Below are 22,807 nucleotides of genomic sequence, written 5' to 3' on the forward strand. Positions count from 1 at the left end.
GGCACAGTGTCGGTACTGACCACATCAAAAGCAGTGAAGACGTGGCAGTAGTGGTGACTGGACTTGAGGTCTTTGGTAATGTAGGCGAACGTGGACAGATCCTCTGGATCCTGAGCTGCACACGAGATGTTACGAATCTCATGCTCTGCGATGATATTCTACAAGAGGAAGAAAGATTAAGCTCGATGAACAATAGTTGATTGTTATTGATCTTCACATTCATTTATTTATCTCTGATTAATCGCTTGAATGTGTTTTGGCTTTCGTTCACACATTAATGTGTTATTTTGTAGGCGTCGCACAAAGTGATCAATACCTTATTGGTGGCGTCAATGAACTTCACTCCTTTGTAGGACACGGAGAGGACGATGGTCGGCACTTTCTTCATCTGTTCTGTCGACTTCTTGGAGTGCATACATAATGAAAGAGCGACAGAGAGAGACAGAAGGAAGAAGAGAGGCACAAATTACTTTTGACGGATTTCACACACAAATGACAAAAAAAACTGGAATCAGTCACAGGATTAAGCTTTTTTACGATCCAATTAAAACTAGTTGCAACTTAATGGAATTCTGTCGGTGAAATCTGCACTGAATTAAAGAACCTTTTAGTTTCATTTAATTCACGTGTTAGAAGCTGCCTCAGGTCTACGAGCATGTGAAGAAAACAGGACGTTGAATGAATAAAAGAACCTTGAGGTAAATGAGCAAATTCAACATTCAGTCAATTACCAGTTAATTCAAATCATCCCTAAAGGTCGAGGGTTGTTTTCAGCCTCATTAAAAAAAAATCTACTGCTCCTGGATTACATTTCTAAAAATCCAATCGGCTGCAGCTCTACAAATCCAATAAGGCTGTGAGCCGTTAAACCATATCAGATATCGCATATCTCTACTCATTCCTTTTAATTACATACTGGTACTTTAACGCGTCTCTATTACCTACATCTGAAGTCAGTCATTATTCAGCGAGGAGGAACGTGTGATTTACAGCCTTGTCAGCATCCCCCTCCTCGCTATCAACTGCCACAAGCTTTAATATATTCAAAGAAATAGATGTGAGATGAGTCCCTTTCCCACAATCTTCCGCCTGTCATCTCCATCTCTGAGTTTCCACTTTTCTATCATACTCTGTCCTCCTCTTCTCCTGCTGTCGAATCGACTCGCTCCTGTGCTTCATATCTCTATCATGTCTTTGTACTGTTCTCTCCCTCCTTCTCAGTGTGGTTGCTGCCGCAGTTCGGCCCTGTCGGAATCAGGTAGTGCCGGAGAGCTGATAAAGGCAGCGCTGCCCGGCTTCGCTGGCAGCCAGGGGCTGTGAAGTTGGGATTTAAACATGCGCATCTACCTCCACAGCGGAGACAACGAGTGACAGATGAAAGCGGTGAAGATGGGAACAGGGGCGAGCAAGTGAGAGCTGCAGGAAGGTTCACACGGTAAAACACGCCGGAAATATATGATGTGAATTTCACTTAATTACAGAACCTCGGTGAAAGAACGTAAGAGGCCCTCAGATGTGGCAATAGAAACATGGAGACAGAAGAGGGAGGAGGGGAGAGAAGGAGAAAGCTTTGCTCAGGAATATTACAGCTTATCTTTACACTGCAGCAGCTCGGGATGAAAACCAGAGATATGAAGCGAGCGTCAGACGAGAGAAGGAACCAATGTTTCTGTTAGACAAAAAAATGAAGAAGGAAGCAGGAAGAGGAGACATGGATCTAAAGAGACAAATGACGGAAGTGAGTGATGGAGGAGGAGGGCAAGTGAAGAGGGAGAAGCTGAACAATACAATTCAAGGAGATTTCAGGTAAAAGGGGTGCGAAGCCTCCCAGGCAAGGATATTAAAAATAAATCCCTCAATAGACTTAATCCACAGTCATGATATTTAAAATTTGTTTAATTTCTTATAAGTGTGAAGGCGCTCAGGCTGTGAGACCTTGTCCCAGATTTAAAGGTCCAGGGAGGTTTTTTTATCCAGGTGCTTGACTTGAGAATAGTTATACTGAAAATGAAGGATCATAATTTAATAAAACTTCCTTCTCTCTTTCAGATTGTGTTACCAGATGGCAGCAGTAAACCTGAGGAGTGAAGGTATAACCTTCACAACGATACCAGATGGCTTGAATTAAGTTAATTGTGCTTTACCCTCATTTTGGCACAAGCATCTTGTGTTGACTCCGTCCCTCTCAGCTCCTTCACCAGCATAGAACCCAGGTACTGTGGAAAAACACAAACACACATGATTATAAATACACAGGGATTGTATTTGTAGCCCAGTGTCTGTTTATATCCATAAAACTTATTTCTCCTCAGCATTGTTCGGCTTCAAACTTTATCTCAAGTTCTGGTTTGAGAAGTTTGACAAGTCTTCTTTCCTCTGTGACTGAATCAGCTGGGGTTTGTTCCCAGACTACGATCGATGCTGAAATCCAAACTGAAGCTGAGCCTCTGTCCTCTCAGAGACAAATCCCACCAACATTCAGTTCTCCCAATGAGTTTAAATGGAAATGATGGGGCTGCCACCGCTTCTAGCAGTGGTCGATTATGATCAAACGGTGCAAGCGTCACTGGCTAATGATCAGAGAGCAAAGCTGCAGCTGAATGTTAAACTAAGAGAAGGACACTGAAGCTCCACGGCTGACTGGTGGCAGAAATGTCTCTCCTGATAACCAGCGGCACCAGTTGTCCTAGATCCACAAACCCCACATCAGTCCACAGACACTTTTAAACAGGTGTCCTACTATTCTGCCTTTAATACGACCCCTCTCTGTTCTGTCTTTGCTCGTCTGCACTGAACCAACAGGATATTGCCTTAATGTGTGTGTGGTGATATCATATTGATGTGGTGTGTGTGGTGGTGGCAGATAAAAACTAAAGATTCATACACAGCCCCCAGATACTGCCAACCACTTAGTATCTGTCCAAAACACACACTCTTACCGCAGAAGAAGAGAATATAATATTTTTTAAATATAGCTGAATTCTTTATTAAATTAACTTTAACTACATTCATTCTGTGACAAATCCACTATTATTTCTGTACTCTATGAACGCTGTGTTGACGTCTAGCTGTTTTAAATGCACACGCGCACACAGCAGTGATTAGATCAACCTTGAGCCTCCTGGAGGAACATTAACACCTTCTGCTCGGACACGACTCTGCGGTCAGGGTCAGCCTCTAACAACGTGGTCTCTGATTTAATAAAGGAGCCACTAATAGTGACGGTGTTTTACAGGGACAGTGTTCATGTCGACATTAGAGCACCTAATGGTTGTGACATGCTCCGCCCCTTCCAGCCCAATCCCCAGAAGTGGGACTCTAACAAGGCTTTTAGTGAATTAGGGGAGAAAAATGTACAGCCTCTCATTTTCAATCTCATTTGAGTCAACGACGCCAAATTCAAGTATCCGAGGATTGAACGTGGACCTCACCGGATTCATCTCTGCTCTGATTAGCGATACATTTTCCCGGAGCCTTTCGGGCAAATTGCTCCGTGTGGTTAATTACGTCTCATGCAGCACAAACCATGACTTTCAGTGAGGGAGCCACATTATGCACAACACACCAGCTGCTGTCTCATCTGCCTCTGGGGGCAGTTACTGTCGGTTTAAGCAAACGCACAAACATTTTCAACTAATCCCAATTTAGGAAATGTGTCTCCTGCTTTGTGAGAATGGTGCTTTGAGGTACAAGCTAATATTAGCATACTGATGGTGCCACAGTGACTATGCTAAAATGCTGCTGGGAAGATATGTCCTAGCGTTTTTCCACCATCTTAGTTTAGTTTGACATAATAAAGTTACAGAGTCATGAAAACGAGAGCAGTGCTGATCCACCCTGTGTTCTGTCCCTTTTGGCTGATTACTACCATCTTCTCTATATTAACACAAACACAATCCACTCCTCTCGTTCCTCTCTGCCTCTCATCACAGTCTCATCCATCTCATTTATCCCCCCCACTCCCTCCGCCTTGCGTCAGCTTGCCAATATTCACACCGAGCGCTCGGCCTCTCGCTCCGTCCTGGCTCCTGCTCATTTGTCTCACTTTCTGAGTTTTCTGGAGCCCGTTGTCCTGGGACAGCGAGTGTCGGAGGCAGCGTCACGAGTGGCTCTGTCCTTCTTTTCCCTCTGTGGCCTGCTCATTGTGCGTTCCTCTCATTTTCTACCTCAAACACGGTGCCTGTATTGAGCTGTAAAAACCCCAGTGGTCCGAGCTGATGCTGTCACTCCTCAGATGTGAGGAAACAAAGACGAGGGGATTGTTGACTACTTGACTTCACTGCCTCCATCTTCTCTTTCTGTTTTCATTCTTTCTTTTAATACAGCATTACTTTTAAATTCTCCTCTCGCCCTACTGTGTGTTCAAACTTGAAATTCCATGTTCCTGCAGCAAACTTTTCCCTCTTACTCAATCATCCCACTCATGTCGACCAGGACCAATGAGAATCTGCGTGTCCAAAAACACCCAATAAGGTTCAGTCTCAATTTCTCCAAGAGCCAATAGTACGTCAGCTTGCTTTTCTGCAGCTCTGAGTAACTGATCATTGCAGCGGAGCCGCTGAGCGAGTGAACCAATCAAAGGGAACAAGGCTGTAGTCATGGGAACATACATATATAACATCTTTTATGTAACTGGCAAAGGTCTAAATATACCAAAGTGCAGAGAATGACTAAGTGCAGTGCTGACAGAGAAACTGAGGGTCATCAGTGAACAACATTATTACCTTCAGTGTGTATTAGTGGCATGTGAGTTCAAATGATTGGAAGATGATTGATGTTTAATAATTAAGGTGTGATCATTGATATTCCTAACACACACAGTTACAGATATAATCGAGAAGTGAAGGGGTCGGACTCACGTAGGCTTCGTAGTCGCAGGACTGGAAGATGAGCTTCTCAGGATGATGCTGCCAGTACTGAACTGGGGTGGACGAGGTGGCCTCGTTGGGTGGACGCAACGTGATTGGCTCGCACCACTCGCCTGCCTGAAACAACAACCAATCGCATGTTAGGACACAAGCTGAATCACACAAGATTAAAAAGGGGGGGTCTTCACACGGAGGCTTGTGCTAAGTATCTGATATTTACACAACTTGTTGGCCTGAGTTGAAGTTGTAATGTCACGGCTTTCCTCGCTGAACATGATCACGCCTTCAAAGGGACACGCAGGAAATTAAATGTGGATGAATCACATTCAGCTTTTAACTGTTTCTTTAAGACTCTTTGCTGCGGCTCACCGCTCGTTCAGCCAGCGAGCTTTCATCTTCCAAACAAAGGAAATACCTAAATCCCATCTGCATACCTCTTAAATATCTGTGGATAACAATTAAGTTTGTTTTATGGCCTCTCATTCTTTGGTAAATGAAAGCAGATGGTTTTGTGAGAGGAGGTATTCACGCATGCTGCGCCAAAGTCTGCGTGTTTGTGCGTCAGCCCACATCTGATCGCTTGTGTTTCTAATCCCCTTCACAAAGTTGCCGAGGGACTTTGAGGCGAGACCTTAAGAGTCAGATTCGAATATGTCAGATAAACAGCTCGGGGATAAGTGTTTAGAAACGGGCACCGGCCAAATCTTTGCTGAACTCCACCAGCTTAACAATATTACACAGGAGCTCAAACCAAACGTTTCAGGACATTAGAGCAGGTCCATGTTTTTCAAGTTATAACCTAAATTAAACAAATGACCCTGATATGAGCAGAAAATTGTTTTTTCTCTCTTGGTTTGTGTTTTCTGAAAAAGCAAAAGGAAACAGAGAGATCAGGTGATTAGGGAAGAGCCGCCGGCAGAAACATTCTAAGTGTTGACAGTTAGAGAAGAAGGGGAATGAAACTAATAGTTATTTCTCTCTTCTGAGTCATCGGAGACACTTCAGTGTGGCGTTGTGTCTGGAAACAGGGGAAACACTGTGACACACACACACACACACACACACACACACACACACACACACACACACACACACTCACTTGAGAGATGCAGTAGGATCACCATAAGTGTGTGATAATCTGCGCTGATAAACTCTGTGACTCACACAGAGACAGAAAAAGACCCTAATCATATCAAATCAAAACACAGCTGCTGCCTCGGATGTGTGTGTCTGTTTGTGCGTGTGTGTGAGTCGTTGTGCTGCTGTTGATTGGAGGTTGTACAATTGTAATTTTGCATCTCGCTGGAGAGTTGAGATGCTTATTAGGAAAAGTTTCTTGTTTGTGCAGAACATTAGATATTTCGATGAAAACTTTAAAAAGGCTTTTTATCGAGAATGACGACCAGTGTGCGAGTATTTAGAGACATAAACTTTATTACCTTCGGCAGTAGATTGGAGCATAATCCATTTGTATAATCATAATCATTGCGCATCTACCACTGAACTGTGGTAATTTTTCTAAGTTTCAGGCATAAACATCCTGTTTATTTCATCGTTCTGCTGCAGGTGTTAAATCTGGCTTCTAATCCTAAACAGGCAGATAAACACTTTTGGAATCTTGCCTCTTAACTGTTTTTAAATGGTTTGTAATAATCTAGAATCTAGATTAACCCTTGAATGAATATTACAAAAAAATTGAAAATGTTGAAAGAGGAAAGTTTGGTTATTTGTTAAAAGGATCAGTTTATTTTACTGAATGTATTGTCAGTAAATGATTCTTCCAGCCAGGTGAGTGTCTCTATGACCATTCATACTCTCCTCTCTCCATTCATCCCTCCATCCCCCCCTCCCCTCTTCCTCACCATGCTGACTTGGGCCATCTGTCGCTCCAGCTTGGATCGCGGCACGTCCTCGAAGTAGTTGTCGTTGCTGCGCTGTCTGCGCCGGGCGTCCGCCTGCATGATGAGGTGCTGCACGTCTAGAGATCCGCCCGGGACCCCCGCCGTGTACGCCGCCTGGCCCACCGACGGGCTGAGCTGGGGAGGAGTGTGGTTCCCGCCGGGCTCCTGGGACAGAGGAGAGAGAGAGAGAGAGAGGGAGGCGGGTCGGAGAGCAAGAGAGGGGTTCATTCATCATCTCGTAATGTGCTGTGTCACCGCTGCAAGTACAATAAGTAGGACAATTGCATTCAGTGGACGCGGTGACAGTTCTCAGCTCCCGTGCTGCCGCTGTGAACCGGGGCCTCACATTGTTTTGCTCTGAGGCAAAGGCGCTCCTGTACCCAGTTGCTCTCACTGGGACCATCAGGGTGTTTGAGCACAGCACCGAAGCTTCTCCTCGTCCCTGTTAAGTCACTTTAAGCTTTGAGTGGAAAATGGTGTTTAACAGGTTTTTATAGGCGAGCTGGGTCTAAATTTCCCAGCAGAAGTAGGACTTTCATATGTTTTAACGGTGTAATGGTCTAACGCATTAGAAGGTCACTGATTTCTCTCGGGAGACATTTCACTTTCACTTGATTACATATGAGCAGACTGGACTAGAGAGAAGAGGATTCTCTTTTTACTTTCCAGCTTCTCTCCTCAGTCCTCATCCCGAGCTTCGTTCTGCTCACTCAACCAGTTTCGCCCTAATGCACTCAGCTGTCCGCTACTGTTTGGACTGTATTACTGAGTAAACACAGCCCTGAGCTCAGGCACTGGGAGAAAACGCTGCCACATCGGTTTACCCTGGACTCGGCTCTGCAGTAAAATCTGAAATACCATACTATTTATAGGTTGAAGTTTTGTATCATATTTCAGACAATTACTTGAAGCAGTAACTTCAAAATAAAGCTGCTCAAAGTCTATTTTAGTAGAATGTCTCCAAGAACACAGATGTGAAGTCCAAGGAGTTTTCTCTTATTTTCTGGCCCAACAGAAAACTTCACACACATTGGATTCACTTGGCTTAACAGCGCAAAGAGCCAGAGACTATCATGTGGCACTGATGGGAGAGGGAAACCAGCTCCTTGTGATTAGTATCCCGGGAAAAAATGGCGGAGAGGAAGCTGCAGTGTGTCTGCCATTTTGTGCCTGCCCGAGAGATTTGGGAAATCAGTGGGGCGGTAACAGCCGTGATTCCCTCAGAGAAAATATCTGCCATGAATCCATAAAAACTTGTGATGTCAACGTGGTTCACTCAACGTCCTGCTCACTGAGACGCACTCACCCTGAGGGAGATGGCCCGCGGAGGCTTCTGTGGGGTTTCTTCGTGTAGCCGGTCGCCCAACGAGGCCAAGATGCGTTTTCTGTGTCCGATGAGATTGATCTTCAACACCTGAGCAAAAACACAAATATAAGATGACAGTTAAATAAAGGTTTAAATAACACGCCGATTATTTTATTAGCTGGTTTCAGCTTCTGGCTCCTTTCCTTTGTTAATTATGAATTCAATATGTTTATTGGGATTTAATAGGTTCTAAACAGTTGGTTGGACAAAACAAATATTGAAAGAGATCGTAGCAAATTATGACTTTGTCTTATTTTCGTTTCTATAAATTGTTTAAAATAAACAACATGGCTACCTCATGTGTTCCCTGCATCGTGCTTGTAAAATCATTTAAAGAAAATAAGAGTTCAAAGTTAAGGTAACCTGAAATAGAGGATAAACTATAATATAGAAAATGAGCGTCAAAGGGAAAAGCACAGAGGTCGTTACAGAAAGACAGGTTCAATTAATTTATGCTCATTTTGTAATTTATGACTTTGTTCTTTCATTTCATCCAAATGAATAAGAAATCGATTTCTCCTGACCCAGCACAGTATCAGTGTAAATCAGAGCTGGAGACTTTTGGACTCAAGTCAAACGTGAGTCACAAGAAACAAGGACACGAGACTTTGACTTTGTCACATTCTCAACCTTAAAATCCAGGAACATAAAAGATAATAACAGGCAGCTTCACATTAGCTGCATCCATTTTACATTTACATTCACTAAAATATGCTTGTTTTCGTTTTAAGGAGGAAACACATTGTTCAATAATACAGCTCACAACCATATTTTTTAGCTTCATTAATATAACTCAAACAGAAATGTTCATAAATACAAGTTGAGCTTTAGAAAGTTTCCTTCCTGCCTCCAGTCTTTCCAAATTTTGTGTACAGACATGAAAGCTCTCTTCATTTTCACATCCCTCAGCAAGAAAGTGAATAAGCACATTTTTAAATTGTCATACTGCTCCTTCCAAAAGAAACTCCCACTGATAAAAATCACAATAACAAACCGAGTAAATGCAGTTTTTTCCAAAGGTAATTTTCTGATAAAACATTGTTCCCGAGGGGCTTTACCGAGAGTTTTTTTCCCACTCGCTCCCACTCCCAACCTCCGGCCGCTCTGACAGAGCTGCCTCTCTCCTCTGGAGCATGAGAAAACCTTTGTGTGTTTGTGTGCGTCTTCTGGGCCAGAGGTGGTAATTAGCCGGGATGTGAGGCCTTGCTGGGAGACTAATGATTCTCCCGACAGTCTTGCTTTGAGTCGGTGCAAACACGCAACACACACACACACACACACTTCATCATCTCCTGCACTAATTACTGCTCTACATCTGCTGGAGAAAACACAGAGTGGAGCTGGATGCACATGCTCTGGTTTTATGTGCAGATAAACCCTGAACGCACAAACCCAACATAAATAAAACAGTTTACATGCAAAATGCATGGAAACTATTCGAGTATAATCTGTCAAGTAAGCACAAATATGTCAAAACGCTTCCACTCGATTCTTATTTTCACTTTATGTCGAACATTAAATCGTGGAAATAGGAGTTTTCGGATATGAGCCGTGAACGGGCTAACCTCCTTCCAGCAGCTTGGAGACAATGTATCTTAATTGTTAAATTTAGACGGATCAAAGGGAAACGGAGCGGAGCTGGGACTCGAGTCTAGTGAAACTAATTGGTGTATTACGACCACCCCCTGCTCCCTCGACCACTTTTTACTCACTCGTCTCTCCTCTCCTGCTCCTCCTCTCTGGATTCCACCGCCTCTCTCTCTCTCTCTCTCTCTCTGTCTTTATGGACACTGCATATCAGAGACGCTACAGCTTCTGTGTTTTTCTACTAAAGACGACACTGGCAACTCGCTGAGTTTGGTGCATTATAATCATATGATTTCTTCTTTTCCCAGGTTTTGAGGATGTGACGCACTTCTCCACCAGTTAAAAGACGGTTATGGACTTTCGGAAAATATCCAGTAGAGTATTTTTATCAGGCGTCATCACCGTACTCGTGAGTCATTGTCAGGATTTTAAGTTGGATATGTTTTCTAGTGCAGTTTGGTAAATTTAGACACTTTTCAACAGGAAATGATCAAGAATCGTATGACGGCTAAATGTTTGTAGATTCTTAAGAAATATGCTAAAACGTTTTGAGTTTAGCTTCATCTGGAGATTCATGAAATTATTTTACAGAATAAACATATTATATAGTTTTATAGATTTGCATTTTCTTTTCATTTATAGTGATTTATAATTAGGTTTCTGGTTAAATTGTCAAATATCAAGGTTTGATAACAACATCTTAGGAATCATTGTCAATTTATAAAAAAAATGTATTTCGGCCATTAAACCAGTAACAGAAGTTTTTGTACGCCCTAAAAACATTTAATGAAAAAAACAAGGACTTTTCTGGATATTTTGTGGTTTGTAGAAAATGTTTTGAAATATTCTCCCGAGGGAGCGAAGGCGTAACACCGGTCCTCACACTGCTGTGTCATCACATAGATACACACACACACACACACTTACACCATTAAAAGCACCGAGTGGAGCTGTTTGTGTGTGTGTGTGCTTCAGTGTGTGTTACACTTTATGTAACAGCATCTGCTTCAGCTACAGTAGAAGCCTCAACCTCAGCCTGAAGTTCAACCGTCACCATGGCAACACTGAGCCGCAGCAGCCCACACTCACTCATCCAAAAAACATATCCACACGCAAACTGTGTATCTGTGCACGTGGACGTGGACTCACACGTGCACGAGCAGCTGTTTCTCAGCCCGGTGTGAAGATCGTATCGAACGCAACACGACGACTATTGTAAAACACATTTCACTCTCCGATGCTTCACTTCATCTTCACATCTGTGTTTGAATTACACTCACAGCAGCAGAGCTCACGCAGCTCGTACCTGGAGGATTCTTCTCATGTTTAGTGATCGCATCAGTGTTACTGTTTATAATAGCAGCATTTTCAGATATTCAAATTTAACACAAACACTAATCTGAAGGTATGGTCCGTAGTTTCTGAAACACTTATTCGTCTTATTTGTTGAACTCCTCTTCATGTGCTATTAGAGATCAATTAATAAAGTAAAGAAAAACAAGCAGCTGTCCGTGGCCCTCGCGTCATTTCACTGAGACGTGATGAAATGATTGGCTGGCGTATCCGTCACACCTCGTTATTCACCTTTAGTTGAAATAAGTTGTTTGCTGACCCGGTTTGTGACGAGCGTTTCAGCTTCAAACCACAGAAACATCTATTTATCACGACCTGTTCGACCAGAATGAAGGAACATCAGTGTCTTTCCCTCCTGCAGAAGCACAAAAGCTTTTCCATGTATTTCTGCATCACGCTCATCGCATTAGAAATAGATGGAACTAGAAGGATCCTTGGAAAACGCTCCTTTCTCGCCACATTGAAGAAAAAATAAAACTTCCTAGATCTGCTTCCGAATGCTATTGATTCTTCTTCGGGTCATTTCCAAACTCACAACTGCATTTCATGGAAATCAGTAGTTATGGAGAAAACTCTGCAGATTGACGTCCAGCTGAGTGTAAACTGGGTCTTCCTGCCTCTCTGTGCCTGCTCTGTATCACACAGCAGATTATTCAGTGACGCTTTCTTATCCTCTGCTCTTTGAGCGCAGCAGTGTGAAGTGATTTGTGGAACTGTTTGCTTCCAGTGTTTGGACGTGCCGCTGTGTTTGTGTCTTTTGTGTGTGTGTGTGTGCCGATCAATGCTCTAATCCTTTTAACAGTCCTGTTAGCCCGAACTGAACGGGCTCGATTAACGGATTAGCCGCCACACGGAGCTGCGCTCTCTCCAGGCCATCTCCTCCCCGAAGCTGTCACTTCAATACGGAAATTAAACCGTGAAAACATGACGATCTGATTCTTGGCCGATTGTCTTGTCGACTCTTCCACCCTCGAGTTTTTCAACTTGATGTTTTGAGTCATGAAAAGCTAAACTTGTCCCTGGAAGAGTTGAGAAACTTTCACCTGCAGGCCAAAAAGAGAAATCCAGTTTTTTGCTGAATCATTTCCTTCAGCTTCCTAGAAAATGACCGGCTCTAAATTGAGAAGGGGAAACCACATAATGAGGACAGCTGCAACAGCCGCTGCAATAATAAGGGTTAAGTGGAGAGGGTCGGTGATGGAGGACATTAAGGACGACCTCCCTCCGTCAGGACACTGGGGACAAAAAGCCTTTTCTCTGCTTCCTACTGGAGGGGAGAGTGGAGGCTGGTGGGGTCACTGGAGCGTGAAGCCCAGGGAGGGACGCGACAGTCCGGTCACTGTCTGTGCTCGAGTGAAAACACGCTCATTACTCTCTGTGCTTCTGTTTAAATATCCCTCTCGGCCCGTTTCCTTCCTCCTCCTCTTCGCTCTCTGTCCATATTCCCCTGACCTGAAATCACTGCTCATCCTCTGCTCTCAACACGTCTCTCCTCCGTCCTTCTTTCCACTCCGCTCCCCCTCTTATTACATCCAGATGACGGAGGGGAGAGAATAAATAGTGTGTTAGTGATTGGGCCTAATAAAAGACGAGAGGACTTTCTTCTGTTCGGCCTTAGCAACGGCCTGTGATTGGTTCTTCTCTTGTTTGTTGGCTTTCTCCTCGCGTATCTACCGTCTCTGGGCTCGTGTCAATATGACCGATCGCCTCTCCCCCCTGCAGACGATGAGGGCGTGACCTCAGCGGTATCAACCAACCGACCCCCCCCTCCGCACGGCCCCTCGGGCGTCGTCCACTAATGGTGCGATCGGGGGGTCCAGCGCCACCCGCCCCCGCCGACACATCAAAGAAACCTGGATTGATTTTTCCACAGCTAAGAATCACTGGAGTGCGGTTACTTAAACGGCCTGGGTCAGAATACATTACAGCCCGACTCAATGGTTTTATTGATCAGCACATACCGAGGATCCTCAGAGGCTTGAGAACACCGGCGCGTCCGCCACTGAGGACGCAGGAGTCACGTCCTCTCGAATACATCTCTCTCTTTAGAATGAGATTTGTAATACCTTCACACCAACAGAATGTGAGGCTGAATGGTTGTTTCTATATGTATGTTCCTGGGTCCAGACTTTCTCAGATTGTTACAGAGGCAGATTGAGATTCTCTGCTCAGATATGTTAACAACACAGAAATACCATTAAAGCCATCGCAACCACTGGATGGATGTTTCTGTCAGAGTTCCAGTATTGAAAAGTCAGTGTTGAGTCTTGAGTCTATGAAAACAGTTTTTCTCCTGGATTGAGTTAACAAACGTTCAGCGTCAGAGTTTAAGAATTAAGTTCTCGTCTTGCACAAGTTGTGGACACAGACCAGGAGCCAGATCTCGACAGCTAAGTATGTGGTGGTCGGTGATGCTATTATGGCCGCCACTAATCTGTTGATGTACAGGAAACACTGTGGGAAATACTAAATATTTTCAGGTCATTATGACACTGTGGTTAGAGAAGTTAGACTGTGGCCGGAGACCACGATGACAAACACAGAGCCGGAGCTTCCAACACTTCATTGACAGGATTCATATTTTATTTAAAGACTGTGTTTTCAAAAATGTGTTTCTCGGAAATAAATTGAATAGAAATAGTTTTCATGAGGTTTGGTTTCCTCCACCACATTCAATAAATCTTATAAAATATACAACTAGGAAATAAATAATGAATGAATGTGTCCACGGAGATAAAATAATCAATAGGAATTGTTTTACAGAACGGATATAATGTGGATAACGTGCACGTTCGGCTAATTCTTCACCCTGATGATCGACGTCTCTTTAACCTTTAACACTTCATCACCGTCGGCCACCTTCCTGTCCTCGTTCTCTCCTCCCTCCAGTAACGAGTGGGGCGAGATTAGTATTGATTTGCCTGGACACAAAAGATTTTACACACAGATACACACCCACACACACTTAACACAATCTCAGACTCACTGGCAAGATGCTCTCTCTCTCTCCCTCTCGCCCCTTCACCCTAATTTCAACCATCACAACTGATTGTTTCCACCAAAACCGAAAAACCTAATTCTAACCATCAACCTAAAAATACATTGGATCTAAGATTTGGTCCCCATGGCAACACAAGTCCAAATCGGTTAGTGCGTATTCACGTTGAAGTCCCCACTAGGAATGAAAACAAACCCCCACACACACATGGGGGGGACGACACTGGAGGGAAACCGGATACCACGGGTTGCCTAGCAACCAGAGAGCTGGAGTTGTAGCTAAGGGTGATGTGTTAAAAAAAAAACGATGGACCAATAGAATGACTCGTTACACTGCAATGAAGGCAGGCGGCCAATGGGAGCAGGCCGTTAGTCAGCCTGCCTACATGGAGACAGATATATCTCCATTAACAGCAGGAGAACTGTAAGTATGACTGGAAGCACTGGCTGCGTGTGTGTGTGTGTGTGTGTGTGCATGTGTGAAAGACACATCTACACACACACAGCAGCTCATGAATAGATTCCTTCATAAGAGAGGAAATGGTTGATGAATATTCTTTTCTGGATTGATAAATACTTCAAAGTCTTGACATGACGTGTGTGTGTGTGTGTGTGTGTGTGTGTGTGTGTGTGTGTGTGTGTGTGTGTGTGTGTGTGTGTGTGTGTGTGTGTGTGTGTGTGTGTGTGTGTGTGTGTGTGTGTGTGTGTGTGTGTGTGTGTGTGTGTGTGTGTGTGTGTGTGTGTGTGTGTGTGTGTGTGTGTGTGTGTGTGTGTGTGTGTGTGTGTGTGCGTGAGAGAGAAAGAGAGTACAAAATCGTGTGGGAGCTTCAAGGCTTCATGCACCTTTTCCTCTTTAGTGTTCGAACAGTGAAAACGCGGAAGGAGATTTTAAATTAAACACAAAAACAATAAAAGTCACGTTATAATGTTAAATCCATTATTAATAAAAGTGTCAGTTCTTCAATTATTAAACCGGTTTGATGCTTGAATGAGTTTCTGAGACGAAGCAGAGTCTTGAAGCCGACAGTGCGACCTGTGTGTGACGTGCGTGACATGACACAGAAAAGGATGACACAGCGATGATGTGTACGTTGTTGATGTGTGCGCTGCAGCAGCTGCTCGTGGTCGGAGGCAGTGGAATGTGTCGAGTACAGTATAGGTCCTGTTTGCCAGGGACATAAAACAGGCTGCAGATACAGGATCAGTTAGCAGGAGGCTTGTAGCAGCCATATGTGCATCTGATAGCTGGCAGCTGGGGGACAGCTCCTGACGGCCCCCTGCTGCTGGGCTCCCTCGCGATTCTCCCCGAGTAGTGGGGAGCTTGAAAAATAAAAATAGGAGCCGTTGAGTAAATGTGCCGCTGCAGCCGAGAGGCAACACAAGTGAGAAATGTTGCAGGAGAAGGCGACAATGTGTCTGATCATAGCTCCGACTATTTTCAACTCTATCACTGTGTTTGTGATGCCTCAATCCTGAGAAGCTGCTTGCTCGTATTTCAAAATGAAAATGGAAGAAATGTTGAAATCAATTTAACTTTCAGTCCCTTGAATGGTCTGGCTACTGTTGGTTATTTGAGTTAGTGTTACTTAGTGTTGTGTTATTTTTCCAGCCCGACTGATTTATCTTATTTCAATTAGCTGATATCATAAATCATCTCATATCAGCCTTTCAAGGACATATCAGTCGATATACGCAGATACAAAAACACTTTTGTTTTACAGAATATACGACGTAGAAAAGATGCTCTTACAAAACACATATCTTCTGAATTCATGTTTTAAATATTTGCTTGTATTTTCTTTTCATTCGTAGTTATCTATGAGAACGTTTATAACTATAAAAAATGAAGCCTCAGGTACATTTCCTTCTCATACAGGTTTGATAACAAAGGAATTATCGCCCATTTTGTTTCTAACATTTCATTCTTGTATCTGCACCAGTGTAAGTATTGGATTTTTTTTTAAATGTAGTCGACATTGATATATAATTACTTCACCACTTAAATCTAAATGGGTCAGATATCAACAAGCTAAGGTTCCATTAACTAACACTAACAGCAGTTAACTAATAATTAACCTCTACCTAGCAACTACTTTGTGTTCATACTGATAAATGTGAATGAGCAGCATATCACCAGAAACCAATGAGTGGAGTTTAAGATAAAGACACAACACGTCACACACATGTTTACACACAAGTACATGTGTGCACCTCGGCCACTTTAGGTAATTAGGTCAAATGTTTCCGATGAAAACCGGAGACTCGTTGATTTACAATCTGTGACGGCGTCTGTCACGTCTCCTGTCGTGTGACCCACTTCACTCCCAAAATAAGATGTCAACACTTTGAAAGTAAACTCACGTCAGCGACTGACGGGTGTCATTAGAAGTGTCCCTGCTATGAATCACCCTGATTATTAATTAATATATTAATTAATAAAACCAGTTTTCTGAAAATGACGTTGTTACACTGGGGACTGTAAAGGTTTGAAGCCTTTATCCACACAAACGTCCTTCAGGGGATCGTCCATCAGCCTCTGCTCTCTGCCTCCTGAATAACGCCGGCCGGTGGAGAGGAATCTATCGGCGCGCTGACAGTTCCATGAGCAGGAGGCTGGATCATGATAGATGGAGCGTCGTCTGAGGTAAACAGCATCTGGGACGATCTCCAACTCAATCTTTGTGTTTGTCCAGCTCCCTCCTCAGCTGCTGCGTGAGGGAAAATACTTGTCCTCTGCTCAGTCCTGCTGGGACCTGTCTCCTTCTGTCCCACTTTTTTGGGTTTTGCACAATCGCGGTTTGCCGTCTATCCCTTCGTAATTTTTTCAACAAAAACAAGTTCACACAAGCGAGCAATTATTAACTTATCATCTGGGCGGTGAACAAATGTTTCAAGCTTTCAACTGGAAGCTATAGTTCAACGATATGATGATCGCTGGTTTACGAGAAAAGTGGGGCGAGGAAATTAAAAGTTTGAAACCTGAAAAAATCTCTCTCTCTCTCTTAAGGTACTACGTTGTTTCTCTCGTCCCAGATTTTACTGCTCTCTCCATCTTCTCGGAGAACGTAAGTGCATGCAAATGAGATTGGGACAAATTAGGGCAGCAATTGGATTTCAGTGGATTCAAGTGCAGTAGTCATACATCAGCTATTCTTTCCCCATTTCCCCCTCAGCTTCACCTGACTCACTGTGGAACCAGGGACTGGATTTGTTTCGTGGTGCTGACAACCGACTCAGGGAAAAGTCGTACATGACAACCAACGTGGTCCGGTCTCGGGACGATGGCTCAGATTGAATAGATGTTCAAGAAACCCAAAGACGCCACATGTGAAAAACAGGCTGAACAGATTCCTCAGCATCGAATCGGAGAAAAGCAACTTCATTTTTAGCGAAGGTACGAATAATTTAATATTTCTCCCTTTGTTTCTCTGCTGCAAACTTGTGTTAAATCAAAGCAGAATGAATTCTTCAACACTGGGCTCGGAGAACAGACACCTACACACGAAATGCATAAAAAAACCTTAAACTCAAACTCCAGCACACACACAGACACACACACACACACACGTACGCACAATGCCCTGCAGAGTATCAGCTGTAAAGATGCATGACTAAAGCAGCAAGTGAAAAACAATCAGCTCTCATCATCTCATCCTTTCCCTCTTTCCCCCCCCCCCCCCCATCTCTCGTTTCACAGCTCTCCCTCTCCTCCTCCATTCCGCTCCAGACTTACCTCTCCCAAGACGGGACTAATTCCAAATGAAAGGTTGAGAAGTCAGTTCGTCTCCTGCAGTCTTTTTTTTTCTCCTCCTCTCTTTCTTCTTCTCTACAAGACAAGTGTTTCTCCTTCCTTTCTCCTGTCGTCTTCTCCTCCACCACGCTCTCCTGGCTTCACTCCTCTCGTCTTCTCCTCACCACCACCACCGGCTTTTGTCTCCCTCCTCTCTCACACTCACTCCGTCTGCAGATTTCAGGCGCTCACCAACTCCTCCTCTTCCCTCAGCTTGCGGCAGCCAGACTACATCTCCTACATGTCTCTGCTCTCTCTCTCTCTCTCTCTCTCTCTCTCTCTCTCTCTCTCTCTCTCCCCCCCCCCCCCCCCCCCCCCCCCCCCCCCCCCCCCAGCTTACATTTCCCCTCCTCCTCCTCTCCATCTCGTCACTATGGAGACACTGGGCTCTTACAGGCTCACAATACGTTTGAGTGTTGCATGAGTTGAGAGACTTCAACAGCAGCAGAATCTTCGATATAATAAAACATAAATATATATATCAACAAAGAAATTAAATAAATATGTTTAATCTAATGTCTGTATGACTGACACCGAGCACAAAGATTGAAAACAGAGGAGAAGCAGCTAGCGTTTGTCAATCCAGGCTAACGAGACCCACTCGTGATAGGACAAGTCTACCAATTGACAACTGATTGTTCGAGCACACAAAAAAAAAACACAACTTGTTTTGTTGTTCTTGTTTTTACTCCATGTACATATTAAACACTCTGAATACAAGTTGAGGCAACATGTACTTTGGACAAACCGAGGCTAGCTGTTTCCAAAAGTCGTTATGCTAAGCTATGCTAAAACAAAGCGGCTGGCTGTAGTTTCATATTTACGACACAGACGTGAGGTTGGTATTAATACTTTCATACGACTAACTGTATTAAAATGTGATTTATAGGTTCAGGAAAAGCTTGGATGACCATAGAACCACGTACTAACTCAATTCAGAGGACACGTTCTACTCGGCCCACGGAGTCGCCTCCTTGTGGACGACAGAGAAACCACAGGCCGAACCGAAATTAGATCGTCCGGTCTCCAGAGTCTTTCCGCGATTGACATCACCATCTGGCCCCGCCTTACTGCTCAGGTTGAACCTGACGAGAAAGTTTTAATGCTCCTTGGTTGTTTTTTATTACATGAAGTGTTAGCTGTTCGGTTGAGTCGAAGTCGCTTGTCGGCGCCGCTTTGAAGAACCGTTTGTCACTGAAGTGCAATGCATGCTGGGATATGTTGGGCTGGACGGGATCCACCCGTCAGAGGCTTGGTTGGCTGCATTTGAAGGAGCCTCGGTAACGGGACAGTCTTCAAACGCAGCCTCCGAAGGAAGACGCGAGTGGAGTCTAATGCAGCTTCTTGTTTTTCATATTCAACCAGGAGTGTTTTTTAAATATATGATTTAATAGGACATTGTGGTTGTTGGTCATTATCCTAACCTCCACGGCACCAAGGCAAATGCTGATCCAAGTCTTGGACGTGACCCAACTCTAATTCAACTCACATTTTCTCAGACTTTTACTTTGTAAAGCACGTAACGATGCCCAAGCTGCAGCCTCCACTTTCCAACCCCATGTCATTAGACTTTATTGTGCTCACATATTTTTGTTCAGCTCCAGACAAGTTTAGACATCTGACAGGAAACGGCTCGGAGCGAAGCAACTCCCATTGATCTGATCCCAATGAGTCAATGTTCCTTGAGGCCGCGTTTACTCTGAGATCGTCACTGAGGAGGTTTGAGCAACATACCTGCACAACATTTAACCACAACAACCTGAATCAATTATAAATGTTGACGTCAGACTCTAGCTGCAACAACACCAGTGTTTGTGTGTGTTTATGTTTGGTGCTTTATATTAATCCTCTGCTTATTATTAGAGTTTATATTTACACGCCTGAGTGTCGGATGAATGAAATCCAACCCACAGAGCTTGACGTCATTCAGACTATTTCTGTCTTGACAGGCGTCTACGTATGTGATCCTCAGGATTCACCACAGCCTCCTATGTTACACAACTAGATTTAAACAGTCGACTGTGAGAGAATTAAACGATGAACTTGAATCTGAACTTCAGAACTTCAGGGGAATGTGTCTGGAAACTGTGTTGATGTAACTCTAATGAGTCTATTACTGATTTCACCAACTATATCACACGATTGGTTCATCGCTAATTGGGCTTCGATGGGGTTCATGATACATCCGTGTTCACACTGCTGATTGTTTAAATGATCTTAATGCATCTGAGGATCCCAGGCGAACACCTCATGAGAAACGAGTGAAGCTGTTGACTGTGAAGCAGCAGCTCCGGCTCTAAAGCAGAACAAGTGAGCCACAGGTTCATGGGGGGGGGGGGTCCACACACATTCTCTCCTGACACCTCCCACACGGCGAGCACGGCTACAACAGGAAGTGCAAACGCCAAATAAGGTGGCAGGAGAGCGGTCTCGGCCGGCAGAGACGGTGAAGCACAGTGCAGTCCTGAGGCTCATCCACCCACACTGGAAATAACAGCAGCTACACTCACTCGCCTTTTCACACAAAACGTACGCAGACGTACTTTATCCTCCTGTTAGGACACGTATGAAGAGAAACGAGGGTGTGATGCGTGAAATAAGTAAGCCAAATAACAGAAGTGTTGATGCGTGTGTGTGTGTGTGTCTGTAGGTTCTATTGTACAATGTATAGGATTTAATCCTGCAGTGTCTAACGAAGGCAGGAACCATCTGGTGTTGGGATGTGAGACAATCTGTCCATTTGGAGAGGTGACAAGGAAGGTGAAGCACACACACACACACACACACACACACACACACACACACACACACACACACACACACACACACACACACACACACACACACACACACACACACACACACACACACACACACACACACACACACACACACACACACACACACACACACACACAGAGGGAGAGACAATTTTGAATGTCAGGAAAAGGCAATCCAACACACACACACACACACACACACACACACACACACACACACACACACACACACACACACACACACACACACACACACACACACACACACACACACACACACACACACACACACACACACACACACACACACACACACACACACACAGAGGGAGAGACAATTTTGAATGTCAGGAAAAGGCAATCCAACACACACACACACACACACACACACACACACACACACACACACACACACACACACACACACACACACACACACACACACACACACACACACACACAGAGGGAGAGACAATTTTGAATGTCAGGAAAAGGCAATCCAACACACACACACACACACACACACACACACACACACACACACACACACACACACACACACACACACACACACACACACACACACACACACACACACACACACACACACACACACACACACACACACACACACACACACACACACACACACACACACACATTCCAATTCATTTATACCAAGTGCACATATCTCTTGTCTCTATGGTAACTACTAGCCGCCATGGCAACCGAGTACACGTGGTAAAAGAGGCTGAACTCTGACGACTGTCCTCAATTTATTTTGGACCCCTCATACAGTTGCACAAACATATATATGCACACACACACACACACACACACACACACACACACACACAGTTAGTCATTACTAGGTTTTCGGGACAGATTCCTATTCTGTGTGTGTGTGTGTGTGTGTCACTAGAAATGGTATGCTGTACTAACCAGGAGAATGCAGAGACAAGTTGAACCCTGTAGGTGAGTCACACACACACACACACACACAGACATATTATGAACACACACACCAGCAGGTCGCCACACGTCAGAGACCAGAATGATGTCTTCATTCCAGTTCAACACAGTTCAGAGTTTCGCAAATATTCTTTCGAGACAAGTGACTATTGGATCAACATCTCAAATGGGTTCAGGTCATTGATGGGGCTTCAGGAAACTTCGCGAGAGGCGAAGAGATTATTTACGGACAACTCACGATTAGAAGAAAGGAAAACACATAATTTGTTGTATTTACTTTTGTCGACTGAACAAGGAGGAGAAATCAGACATTACAACCCTGAGCGGCTGCGGCCACAGGAGACATTTTGTCTTCAGGGACAAGTTACAGACGAGAAACTGGACCCGGGGACATTTCAAATAAAAGGAAGAAAGACGTCAAACTTATGTTATTAGTCTCAGGGACGAGCATCTGGATCAAAGCTGCTTTGTGTGATGGAGTGATTAAGTATCTGAAGACTCTAACAGAGTTAGCACAAAAAGATGTTCAACTGTATTATGATATAAATTGCTTTGGAAAGAGTTCAGTCATTTCCTTTACAGACTAAGAGAATAAAGTAAATGCAGAGAGCAGACCCTCTGACCTGAAGACACACACTTTAAGATCAACACACAGGTGAACCGGGGACAAACAGCCTCAGGCTCCTCTCAGATAAAGGAGAAAGTTCCTGGAGGAGGAGACACTATCTGAGCTCCACCGTCCTGAACGAGACCTAAATGAAATCCGTTTTTGTAATTGCCTCGCTCTGGGTTCTCTGAGGTGGTGTGACTGAACCAAAAGGCAACAGCGCCACCCTGTGGGTACGACAGGACACGACTGTAGGTGATCGCTGCACTGCAGGGAAATGAATATGTAAATCAGGGTCTGTTCATTTAGATTCCTCAGACAAGAACAGTCATTATGATCGAAGGCACCGGAAGTTTCCATCTGCAGTTTCAACATCTTTGTGGCAAACTTCAAAATCCCATCATTTCTATGACTGTGTCATGCAAATTATGAGATAGATGGATAGATTATAATATGTTTTTATAACATATATAAAAACATGATTTGAAAATGTTACCATAACCTTAATTAAAATATTGAAATATCTTAAACTCTACCTTTATTTTAAAAATAATGTCTTTTCTTTTGGTCAATAACTGATGAATGG

General features: G+C 43.9%; 1 protein-coding gene across 4 annotated transcripts in view; it reads right to left on the reverse strand.

Moving 5' to 3' along the window:
* Nucleotides 1–22,807, reverse strand: part of anks1b (ankyrin repeat and sterile alpha motif domain containing 1B) — a 155,515-nt gene that overhangs the window by 5,879 nt on the left and 126,829 nt on the right. For 3 of the 4 annotated variants that reach the window (XM_062382945.1, XM_062382948.1, XM_062382947.1), the window contains 6 exons: nucleotides 8,076–8,183; nucleotides 6,731–6,934; nucleotides 4,860–4,985; nucleotides 2,145–2,216; nucleotides 317–403; nucleotides 21–158 (listed from right to left, as the gene is read on the reverse strand). In XM_062382945.1, coding sequence (XP_062238929.1) covers nucleotides 21–158; nucleotides 317–403; nucleotides 2,145–2,216; nucleotides 4,860–4,985; nucleotides 6,731–6,934; nucleotides 8,076–8,183 — 735 coding nt within the window. The remainder of the gene's footprint in view (nucleotides 1–20; nucleotides 159–316; nucleotides 404–2,144; nucleotides 2,217–4,859; nucleotides 4,986–6,730; nucleotides 6,935–8,075; nucleotides 8,184–22,807) is intronic. The other variant, XM_062382946.1, reaches the window with a different exon arrangement.

The sequence above is a fragment of the Platichthys flesus genome, chromosome 23 (genome assembly GCF_949316205.1).
Source record: "Platichthys flesus chromosome 23, fPlaFle2.1, whole genome shotgun sequence".
Taxonomy (NCBI): Eukaryota; Metazoa; Chordata; class Actinopteri; order Pleuronectiformes; family Pleuronectidae; genus Platichthys; species Platichthys flesus.